General features: G+C 37.5%; 1 protein-coding gene across 1 annotated transcript; it reads left to right on the forward strand.

Moving 5' to 3' along the window:
* Positions 1-929: 929 nt before the first annotated feature.
* On the forward strand, positions 930-12,135 carry LOC117997168 (phospholipase A1-like). Its single transcript, XM_034985349.2, has 6 exons — positions 930-1,101; positions 8,235-8,418; positions 9,735-10,008; positions 10,304-10,451; positions 10,701-10,892; positions 11,158-12,135. Exons 1-6 carry the CDS (start codon positions 1,053-1,055, stop codon positions 11,343-11,345), a joined length of 1,035 nt encoding a protein of 344 aa, XP_034841240.1. The 5' UTR covers positions 930-1,052; the 3' UTR covers positions 11,346-12,135.
* Positions 12,136-12,515: the final 380 nt, after the last annotated feature.

Genomic DNA, 12,515 nt, shown 5'->3' on the forward strand with positions numbered 1-12,515 from the left:
CCTCCATCCATCATGAAAATACAATAAGTGATTCCCCATGTGGACCTGGAGCCCATAGAATATTTCAATGAAGTACTTATTATAAGCTGAAAGTTTGTTAAGTAAACCAGATTTAGTTATTACTAGCTGATGCCCGCGGCTTCGCCCGCGTGGATTTAGGTTTTTGAAAACCCCGTGGGAACTTTATATTTTCCAGGACAAAAATTAGCCTACTTGTAGTAGCCCGTCCCCGGGATGCAAGGTGCTTCAGTACCAAATTTCGTAAAAACATTTAAACGCATGATTAAACCCTCGGTGCGCGAGTCTGACTCACACTTGGCCCGTTTTTAGGGTTCCGTAGCCGAATGTCAAAAAACGGAACCCTTATAGATTCGTCATGTCTGTCTGTCTGTCTGTCCGTCCGTATGTCACAGCCACTTTTTTCCGAAACTATAAGAGCTATACTGTTGAAACTTGGTAAGTAGATGTATTCTGTGAACCGCATTAAGATTTTTACACAAAAATAGAAAAAAAAAACAATAAATTTTGGGGCTCCCCATACTTAGAACTGAAACTCAAAATATTTTTTTCATCAAACCTATACGTGTGGGGGGGGGTATCTTTTTTACTAAACTGAATAGTTTGCGCGAGAGACACCTCTTGGTTTGAACGAGATAGCTAGTAAGTAGTTTTTGATTTATCGTGCAAAATGTCGATAAAATACGATTGTACTACGGAACCCTCAGTGCGCGAGTCTGATTCGCACTTGTCCGGTTTTTTGTGTTTATCAATGGTATGGGAGTACGTAACAGAGAGAGCCCTATATTAATTTCTCTCCCTGGAATATTTATCAAACATGCCCTCAGAATTAGTCACGGGCTCTTAATACAATACAGAAGTTAACAAGAAAACATGTTAATTTGTTCTCTTAGTATTATTGTGCTGTTTGAAACATAAGTAAGCATTGCTTGTGCATTTGTATTGTGTGTATTTTTACTAACTAGGTAATTAGCCACCTGATAAAATATATATTTTTTCTATGATTTAATAATAATTGTAGCAAAGAGAAAAATATGGCTTCATTTTGTCATTTCGTGTATGTGCTTTGGAGTATTCTGTTTTGTAAGTATTCTCTATATTTACCTCTTTTTTATATCTTCATCATCATCATCATCAACCGATAGACCTCCACTGCTGGGCATAAGTCTCTTGTAGGGACTCCCACACGCCACGGTCTTGCACCGCCTCGATCCAAGGGCTTTTTATTGCCTTTATTTTTTACAAGACGTCAGCTAACTGTCTTGCCTGCAATCAAGTTCCGAGGAGCACATCCAGCAGGACAAGCCTAGTCGAAAAAAAAATTGGCTTACCCCCTCGAGTAATACCTTGGATAGGCAAGTATTTTAAAATCTTTATGAGGTTTCATATAGACAGTTTTTGGAAAAAATTATAATTTTTAAGAAGTAATGACCGTCAAATTTTTAGCAACACGTTTATGTTCTGACACACACTGACCATTTTCACTGTATCCCTTAATATATGAATGATTCGTTCTACCTACGTATATCTGAAAATATAATCAACGTCGTTAACACGCCCCAAGCGTCGGCTTTGAAGAATTATTACACGCTTCCTGAAAATATGAAATTATTTTCACCAACGCTTTTTCTCGCCCGCATTAAAATTACATTGCTTTTATAATGTATAAAATATAATCAGGCTAGTTCCTGCCAGTTATAGCTACTACCTACCTACGTCATTTTTAGACGACTCCTTTTTTGATACCGATTGTATTCTGATTTTATGCCATTATTTGTGAGATCTGTGTGTATTTTTGTCATCTTTTGTCGGATAGTCTATTATTTTTATAATCTAAATCTAAATATATTATATAAAAGGAAAAGGTGACTGACTGACTGACTGAATGACTGACTGACTGACTGACTGATCTATCAACGCATAGCTCAAACTACTGGACAGATCGGGCTGAAATTTGGCATGCAGATAGCTATTATGACGTAGGCTTCCGCTAAGAAAGGGTTTTTGAAAATTCAGCCCCTAAGGGGGTGAAATAGGGGTTCGAAATTCGTGTGGTCCACGCGGACGAAGTCGCGAGCATAAGCTAGTAATTAATATAATAGTAATTTAGATAATTAATAATAATCAAGTATCTAAGTATATATTGGTCGACTGTAACAGGCGTAATTTAGTTGTGTTGTCATATCTTTTGCCCCGTGGCAACTGTGATTTTCCTAGATAAAAAGTATTCTTTGTCCACTCAAGGATCCCATTACTAAAATTTTGTCAAGATCAGTTTAGCTGTTGAGCCATAAAAAAGCAACAGACAGACAGACCCACACGATGACCATATAAAGACATAAAGTAAGTATATCAATTTTAATTCTGGCGTGCTTCGAATCGGCACAAAAATTAACTGTCATTTTCTATGGCACACCTTTTCCAGCGTACGTGTACATACATCATACATGTACATTTCAGTGATTTTAATGTACGTATAGTACGCGACAGGTCGGAATGACAATCAGGGAGAGAACGCCCCGCACACCCACACAGCCCCCGCGCTAACCTGGTGCGGGCCTCATACCCCGTTTGCGATATCAACCTGTCGTGGACTATAGGTACCTATTCAATTTATCTGCAAAGGGACGGCATATTTGAATTCGTTTGAGCTGAAATTCAATAAGCGTTACTCGCTTTTCATACTGGCCGAGTGGTCCTTTCTCCTCAAATGACCGTGAAACAGTGTTGAGTAGGATTTGCTCAATTGAATATTTCGATCCAATAAATATTTTAGAAAGGAAATTTGATTAGAAAGGTATTTTGAGTGTACCTAGTGCAGAAAGTATGTTATGGCATTTATTTAACCAAGCACTCTTTTTATTTTTGTTTATTCACGTTAGATTTGCACCTAAAGCCATAATCCAGTCATACAAAACGTCTTTAGAAATTAAAGTAAAGTTCCTACGTATAATATTAAAACAGTTTTCATAAACTGAAAGAAATATTAAAACATTTTATGTATAACTCGCCCCGAAACTTTTTTGATGTGGTTCAGTCTATGGAAGCATAAAAACACAGGAAAAATCTGAAAAATGAACTTATTTTGAGGCTCCCCTTTTGTTTAAAACGGAAAACATTTTTCATCAGTGCGTCATACCGCGTTTAGTATATATAGGCTTTATATACATTGTCCGCTTAATAGGTGCAGCTGACGCCCGAAATATCCAATATTGCAATTTTGTGTATGCAAAATAAATGCCTATCGAAAACAATTCGTGTCATAACTTCATAAGCGCTCGATTGAGAGCATTTCCACAGTACCCGATCCGACATCCGATAAGATTGTTTCCGTCGAGTTTCTTGCTGACTCTGTAGGAACGGCATTCCGAACTAGTGGTAAAGTAAATTATTTGACGATTCAAAAGCACTTGTAAAAATTTACTTGACTGAAAATATTCTAATTCTATTCTATTCTATTGTATAATGTACTTAGAGGTCAGGTATCGTTACGTATAGATTATGTTTGCTACAGCTAAGAACTATGACATTGCTCAGAGTAAAGACAGTTAAACGAGACAGATTGATGTGAGAAACATAAATTTGTCTCATGGCCCATCTTAGGTCTGCATCTCTGTTTGAGCTACCCTGAGTCGAGACGCTGCCTTGACCCTAAAATAGATTTAAAGTATTTCCTTGCAGCCTAAGAACTATCAGTGCGAGAAAGCTTTCTCGCGGTTTTTCATCGACAAAGCATTGGAATAGCCGTGACAGAAGTATTTCACAATGATTGTGCTTGAGCTGATGTAGCTTAATTTATACCTACCTAAGGGTTGTAATTAGGTCGGATTATAGGATCCGATTTACCAAAGCCTTATTGCTAAAGAAGTACAACAAAAAAATGTCTAATTACACTTTTCGTTTGTTTCTTCCCACTCCTAATTACAAGCTACTAAAATCCGTTAGAGACGACCGCCTCCCCGAATTTCAGATTAGAAACCCAATTTGTCTTTTAACTAATTTAATTTTGGGGTTAACTTTTCGGGACAAGTCTGAACTCCGAAGTTATAAAATTTACATTGATCGAAAATGGGACTTCTCAATCAGCGAGGAACCAACCTACTGCTTTTACCTAACATTTTTTACCAATATATTATGTACCTACTTGCCAAATGTTATATAGATAGTTTTCAGCGATGGACCCAAATGATTAATTTTAGGGACGGGACAGGTGCGCGGCAGAACATGCATAAGGTAGGGTTCCGTACCTAGTCATGCGAAAAACTTTGAAGTTGAAGCTTCAAGTAGACTTCCGTGACCCGGTCGCGGGCGAAGCGATTGACGCTTGATGGACGCGCTGCGCCGCGGCTAACGTCGACACAACAATACTAAATAGGTTACTTACGAGTAACTATTCAATCACTCGAGGGGAGAAACCAAAATTTTTTACTTAAATATCCTGAAAGTTATTATTAATTATGTTTCTATAACTGTGATAAATTTCAACTTTCAGTTTTCATAGTTCATTTTTAAAATGGCTGCGACACGTAGACGGACAGACGAACGTACCTATTGGACAAAAATAATATATGTGTTCCTTGTTTTACTACGGAACCCTAAAAATGCAAATTCTTCGTAGTAGGTCTACCAGAGTGTATATATATAGTATTTAACACATCCAGTCATCCAGTGCGTCTTCCGGAACATCTCTCCGTTTTTTGTCACAGTTATTGTAATAAATAATCATAATTACTTTTCACTATACTAAAGTATTATCAAGCTGTGGTAGCCTAGTGGCTAGGACGTCCGCCTCCTAATATGAGGTCGGGGGTTCGATCCCGGGCACGCACCTCTAACTTTTCGGAATTATGTGCGTTTTAAGTAAATATCACTTGCGTGCATGCTGCATGGCTGAGAGTTCTCCATAATGTTCTCAAAGGTGTGTGAAGTCTACCAATCCGCACAGGGCCAGCGTGGTAAACTATGGACAAACCCTTCTCCCTCTGAGAGGAGACCCGTGCTCTGTAGTGAGCCGGCGATGGGTCGATCATGATGATGATGATACTAAAGTATTTATTGTTTACTTATACTGTTGGTAAAAAATTCTACCTTTCGGGTTCAATCATTCGTGATCCAGTTCCGGCTAATAATTATTTAAAATACTAGAAAGCAACTTAAAGTTCAACACGCTCAATAAAAATTAAGTCGGAACTTCATTTGCAGTTAGAATTTGAAATTCGTTTTGTGAGAAACTGGACATGCATTTCCTAGAACATTTCAGCTCACACGAGGCCAATTCAATGTCTGTCCGTCCCGCTAGGACACATTCGAGCAAATTACTGATGTTGCATTTAGTTTAACTCGCGCGACATGCGACGTAATTGGCAATCAGCGGCCATTATCAGTGCTGGCTGGCCTCTTTCTCGAAATCGGACCTACCTAACAGGATTGTGTGTCACCATGATCCAAACTTCATAGTCACTGATCGTTCCTCCCTGTGTTGGTGATACGCAGAGAAATTTTCAGCTTTTTATTTTATTTTATTTTATTTATTATAGGAAAATCAACAGCGAAATAATACAATAAGTTTCTTAAATGCTAATTACAGAAGTATGGCCAATTATAGATTTTCTCGAAAAATTAACAATATATAAGAGTGAGTTAAAATTATTTCATACAGAGAAAAAAAAAAAAAAAAAAAAAAACAATTATTGGCTAAGTACATGACATTATATCAAAACTAAGTGTATGAAGGAAATAAAAACATAGTATCCTTGGAAGCCTAGATTAAAAAGGAAAAAAAAAAACAAGTAAATTATGAAACAAATATAAAGTGTGTGTGTGTGTGTGAGTCGTGTGTGTGTGTTCAGTGTATGTGTAGCGTTAATTACGCGTCCATGTATGTGAAGTTAAGTATGTTACGTTTAAATAAAATAAAGTAAAATAGTTATTAGTGAAATTGTGAAATGTGTCGCTTATATGTCTTTTTAGAATAGCGGAAAAGGTCAATATCGGAATAATGTTTGTTATAGGTGCGTGTCATTCTAGTAATAGCAGAGTTTTGGGAGTAATTTTTCCTTTTAAAAGGCACACGGAGTAGTGATGTATGACGAGTACGTTTGGGGGGTGCAACTAATTTAATTTTGGATAAAAGATTCGGACTATCAATTTTAGCGTTTATAATATCATATAGCACTAACATGTCCGCTATTTGCCTCCTTTGCCCACAGGTTTGTATTTTATAGTGTTTACAGCTTTCCTTATAGTCTGGTGACTCAAAGTATGTACGAAAGTTTAAATGTTTAATAAACTTGCGCTGTATCCTCTCTATTGCTTCAATAGGCTTTATATAGCAAGGTGACCAAATGTTACTACAATATTCTAAGTTGCTACGCACATATGCAGAATAAATAGTCTTAAGTGTGCTTATTTTCTTGAAGGGCTTACAGGTTCTTAAAACAAAGCCAAGCATAGAGAAAGCTTTGTTAGTGATTGTTTCAATATGAGGATTGAATGACATTTTATTGTCCAGTATAACTCCCAAATCCCGTACCTTATCAATTTTGGAGATAGTTTGACCATCGATTGTGTAATTAAATTGTATTGGACTTTTATTTCTCGTAAAACTTATATGCTGACATTTACTTATATTAACTTGTATTCTATTTTCTTTGTAATAGCGAGAAAGTCTATTAAGGTCACTCTGTAATTTCTCACAATCATCCACGCTATTAATTCCTAAGTATATTTTAGTATCGTCAGCGTACATTAAAAACTTTGAGTTAAAAAAACATTTATCAATGTCGTACAAATATATGTTATAAAATAAAGGACCCAGATGCGAGCCTTGTGGAACTCCAGAGGGGATCTCACAAAAATCGGATTTACAGCCACCAACAACAACAGCTTGAGAACGATTAGTCAGGTACGATTTAACCCACCTCAGAAGATCTCCGTGTATACCCAGATACTCCAATTTCCTTAACAGGATGACGTGATCCACACGGTCGAACGCTTTTTCAAAATCAGTGTAGATCACGTCAACCTGTACGCGGTTATCCATTGAGGACAGTATGTCTTCGGTAAATGTTATTAAATTGGATAATGTAGATCGCCCTTTTAAAAAACCGTGTTGTTCAGTTGGGATCGCCTTTGTAATAATGGGATATATTGAACCATATACAATTTTTTCGAGCATTTTGCCAAATACGTTTAAGATGGAAACAGGGCGATAGTTTTCTACGTGACTTTTGTTGCCCTTTTTATATATTGGAACAATGTGAGCTTCTTTCCACTTAGACGGAAAGGATCCTTCTGCTATTGACCTATTGAAAATAATACTTAAAGGTGTAATGAGAGCCTTACCTGCGTGTTTAATAAAGTAAGGTGATATGTTGTCACTTCCCGCGCTTTTAGATGTATCGAGCTGGCCTATACTTTTTGAAATTTCGTTAATATCAACTTTGAGGGAATGAATATGTGACGTACTAGAGTTTGTTGGAGGTCTGAGCTCCAAAGAAGGATATTCCTTAAGTGGCTGAGAAAAAACGTTGTAAAAGAATTTGTTAAACTGAGCCGCGTGATCCTTATTACTAATGGATTCGACATTTTTATAAACTAGCTTTCTCGGTAAATTGGTAGTGTTACGCTTGGATTTTATATATGACCAAAAACACTTTGAATCTTTTTTTAAGCAATATTCGGTTAGCTCAGTATATTTATTGTAGCATTCGGATTCTACATCGCGTGCTCTCTTTCTCAACCTGGAAAATTCCTGGTAGTCCAAGGGGTCTTGAAATTTTTTCCAACGTCTATGGACCTTGGATTTTTCCTGTATAATAATAGTTATAATATTAGTTATTTTATATAAGCTTATATAAAATAACTAATATTATAAATGCGAAAGTATGTCTGTCTGTCTGTCTTTCACGGGCCATCCGTGGAACCGATTTTGACGAAATTTGGTACAGATATAGCTTGCATCCCGAGGAAGGACATAGGCTTACTTATCATCTCGGAAAATCAAAGAGTGCCCACGGGATTTTTAAAAACCTAAATCCACGCGGACGAAGTCGCGGGCATCGTCTAGTATAAAATAACAAAGGTCTGGCACGCGCTGGCTCTCTCTCTATCAATGTAATCTACTGGTAGTAGGTATACATTCACCCTACCACAAGTCCCTCTTCGTTATTATCTTAGCGCTATTCAATTCAAATCACATATTATGGTTCTTTCAGGCGTATGCATATCAAACTGTTATCTCAGAAGGCACAATGGAGAAGTGGCAGAGAAAATCACGTTCTATGATGAAAAAGGCAATCTCCACTACATTGACTTGAATACTCCACTGGATTCCGTATTAGATTTATATTTCAACCGCCGACATTTCTCCGGTAGCACGCGCTTTTGGCTCTACACAAGGTGATACCAAATTATTTTCAGTATTGTTTTTACTCACAAATTATTTAATACTAACTTATGCTCGCGACTTCTTCCATGTGGACTGCACCAAACCCCTATTAGCGTTTGCCTTCGTCATATTAATAGCTTTATCTGCATGCCTCAGCTCGATTCGTCCAGTGATTTGAGCTGTAATAAAAAAGTCAGTCAGTCAGTCAGCTTTCCCTTTTACATATACTCAACTTAAATATTATACTCTTATACCTAACTTGAATAAAAGGGGTGATAGCCGCCTTATATTCGTGAGATCTGCACCTCTAGCTAGTGCGTTATAAGCAATTAGATATTACTTATTTCAACTGTGAAGAAAAACATCGTAAAGAAACCTACATGCCCGAGAGTTGTCCATAAGGTATGTGATGCCTGCCAATCCGCACTTGGTACGGTTGGTGAACTATAGCCCTTCTCATTCTGAGAGGAGACCTGTGTACAGTAGTGTGCTGGCAATGATGACGATACTCGAATATTATGGATATTCGTTTGGACGTTGAGTCTCCATGGTACTTTAATGGTCATAAAGCTCCAGAAAACGCACCATTTATAAATTTATTTTGCCGTAAATTGAACCCAGAATCTACATATTTTTACCTATGGGCTCCCACAGCGCACACCAATGCGCTAGGGAATAGGGATGCTAATTTGCCTTATCATTCTCGATTTCAAGGATATTTTGAGTATAACTAAGCATGCATGTAATTGTATATTTAACACGCATCACTGTGCTATTAAGAATTTGTCACAGTAAAATACTAAAAATAAAGGTGCTAAATTGTACCTATTATTATTACTAAACCTAATTTTTTCTATGTTGGAGCGGAATAATAATATTAATTTTTCGTGAAAATCTCGTTAGGAAAGCCATTGTTTATACACAGATCCAGAATCTCAACTAATTAGATAAAAGTTAGAAGTACGCGTCAGGTCGTGATTGCAATCGGGAAGGTAACGCCGCGCACCCCGCACAGCCCCCGCGCTAACCCGGTGCGGGCGAGTGCGAGTGACGTGCTGGTGTGCAAAGCGTCCCCCCCGCCTCATACCCCGATTGCCATCCCAACCTGTCGCGGACTATAAGTACCTATACCTAGTACCTGCGTGCAAAGCGCTGCTAAAATCAGTGTAACTTCCTGCCATGTAACTTGCAAGTGCTGTCAGTCGCCAGTGATAGCTGTTGCACAGCGTTTATGTTATAGAATAGGCATAGATTTATGAAAGTAGGGATATAGGTACTTATCTACAAAAAGTCCTATGGATGAACATTTATTTTACGTTTTCTACAGGGACAATGTAAACGACCACGAAGAATTATTAGCACGATTCTCAACAAATACTTTATTTAAAGTGAAGTCAAGCAGTCTATATAGACCAGACAGACCGCTGGTCATGGTAACACATGGATGGATGAGCAGCGGGAACAGCAACGCCACACAGCTGATTAAAAACGCTTATCTGAACATGGAAGACGTGAATGTGGTAGTGGTAGACTGGCAAAGAGACGCAGCGAATGAGAATTACCTGTCTTCTGCATCTTTGACAATGTTGGTTGCTGAAAAGGTTAGTTTTGTTAAACGATCCCATAGCTAATAATGCATAATTTATTATTATCTAGTCGTTTTACAGAAGAAACAGGAATGCTTATATCATCAAAATATATAAAGGGCGCAACCGACGTAGACATGATGAAATTAGCACGTCATCTCTCAAAAATCTGCTTGGTCGACTACTAAACACATTCCTCAGTTTCAGTTCAGATGACAGGCACGCAAAGATCTTTATACCGATGTTAAATTCCATCGAGAAATGTATATATACTATAAAACGTACTTAAAAATTAAGTATGTTTTCACAGGTTAAGGACATGGTTTTGTCACTGGCCTTCCAGTACCAACTTGAAAGTAGAAACGTGCACTTAATTGGACACAGTTTGGGGGCACACGTTATGGGGTTGGCTGGCGAAAAACTTAAAGATGACAAGTTTGTCGTGGCACGAGTAACGGGTACCTATTTTTTCTTCCTTATTTCTTTTTATTAATGCAAAATTCTTGATAAACCTATTCAGATTAAATTATTTGAATTACCTTTATTACAAAGGCATTTCAAAAGCAAACTTTTGTTAAGTGTGGTTAAATAGTAGGTAACTACTCTACTACCTACTCAATAATTTATATCGAACGCGTAATTATTTTACTCGAAAATTATAATTAAACTGTATAAATGTCACACTCACAGCAATTTCACATTCTCAGGTTTAGATCCAGCTGGACCATTCTTCGAGTTACCAAGCTATCTGCCGGGTATTACCAGCGAGGCAGCCTCTTTCGTGGACATCATTCACACTGACTGCGAGGCGCTGGGATACGTCTCCAACATTGGCCATGCAGACTTCTACCCCAATGGCGGCAACTGGCAACCACACTGTTGCGACACTCAAGACACATGTACGCACTCTTCATATATTTTTAGACCTTTAAAGGTTCCTACTCTGAATAGAGTTTTATAATTTAGACCTCATCATTGCTATCATAAAACGTGATAGTAGACAAAATGGTTATAAAATTTGGTTGAAAATCTTTGCCTCCTGAAATCAATCCCTGGTTTTAATTGGACAAATTAGAGAATGAAATTGATGCATAAGGTTTGCATCAGATTTGATCTGAATTAAAATATTTTTTGCGAATGTAGGAGATTTTTTTTCTATTACAGTGAGCTGTGAACACACGTGCGCCTACGTTTACTTTGCTGAGTCTATAAATAACGGCAGTGAATACATGTCCGTCAAATGTGATTCCTATATTTCGTATGAAATGGGTTCTTGTGGCAATAATGAAAAGCAGTTCATGGGACAATCCAGTTTATCGTCGGCACGAGGCTCCTTCTACCTCGATATTTAATAATTATGAACTATTGTTAGCAATCTTTATGAATAAGTAGGTACCTACCTTACCTACCTATCTAAGTATTTAAAAGTGTTAAGTAGGATATGAATTATTGTATTATTTTTGTTTTACCTGTTAATGGACTGGTAACAGAGTGAACTACTATGCCGATAACCCGTGTGAGACCTTGATAATGATGTGATTATGGTATCATAGGGTAAGGTAAGGGGCTGTGCTGTGCTCTGATATGCTATGCTATGCTATGCCAAGATGTTTTACTACATAGGTAAGTCCGCGACGGGTCGAGAATCGAGATGCCAATCGGGGTGTGAGGCGGGAGAACGCCCCGCACACCCGCACGTCACCCGCGCTCGCCCGTACCGGGTTAGCGCGTGGGCTATGACTTATGCAGTGGGGCCTGGGGGGCTCAAGAGCATAGATAATCTAAATATGTAAAAGGAAAAGGTGACTGACTGACTGACTGATCTATCAACGCACAGCTCAAACTATTGGACGGATCGGGCTGAAATTTGGCATGCAGATAGCTATTATGACGTGGGCATCCGCTAAGAAAGGATTTTTGAAAATTCAACCCCTACGGGGATGAAATAGGGGTTTGAAATTTGTGTAGTCCACGCTGACGAAGTCGCGAGCATAAGCTAGTACATAATATACTGGCTCGAGAGTCGAGACCTCGGTAATGTTATCAATGTTATCACGCGATACGCGATGTCTAGATCTCCTATCGAGAAAATAGGTACCTAAACGAGATAGTTTTGACATTATCTCAATAAAATTTACAATAATATGTTATAAAAATATATTATATATATATAAATATATAATATATTTATTAAAAAAAAAAAAAAACTATAAAAAAAAAAAAAAAAAAAATATGTATGTTTCCGTATGTTCTTGAAATATTACAATACCAAAATCACTATGTAGGAATACATATATGTACCTACCTATATGGCAGGTATATTTTTAATCTAACATTCCCCAATGTTATTGAAGACCAAAGCTGTTATGGAGAGAAATATTTCAATTTTACTCTGCTTTTAGCGAATGTAGGTAGTTAGGTACCTATCCGATTTTTCGAAATGTCAGGAGTTTTCTCTATATTATAATCATCTTCATTCGAATTTGATAAAATCTATCGATAAAAATGTAAATGTTCGCTAC

The sequence above is a fragment of the Maniola hyperantus genome, chromosome 4, assembly GCF_902806685.2.
Source record: "Maniola hyperantus chromosome 4, iAphHyp1.2, whole genome shotgun sequence".
Taxonomy (NCBI): domain Eukaryota; kingdom Metazoa; phylum Arthropoda; class Insecta; order Lepidoptera; family Nymphalidae; genus Maniola; species Maniola hyperantus.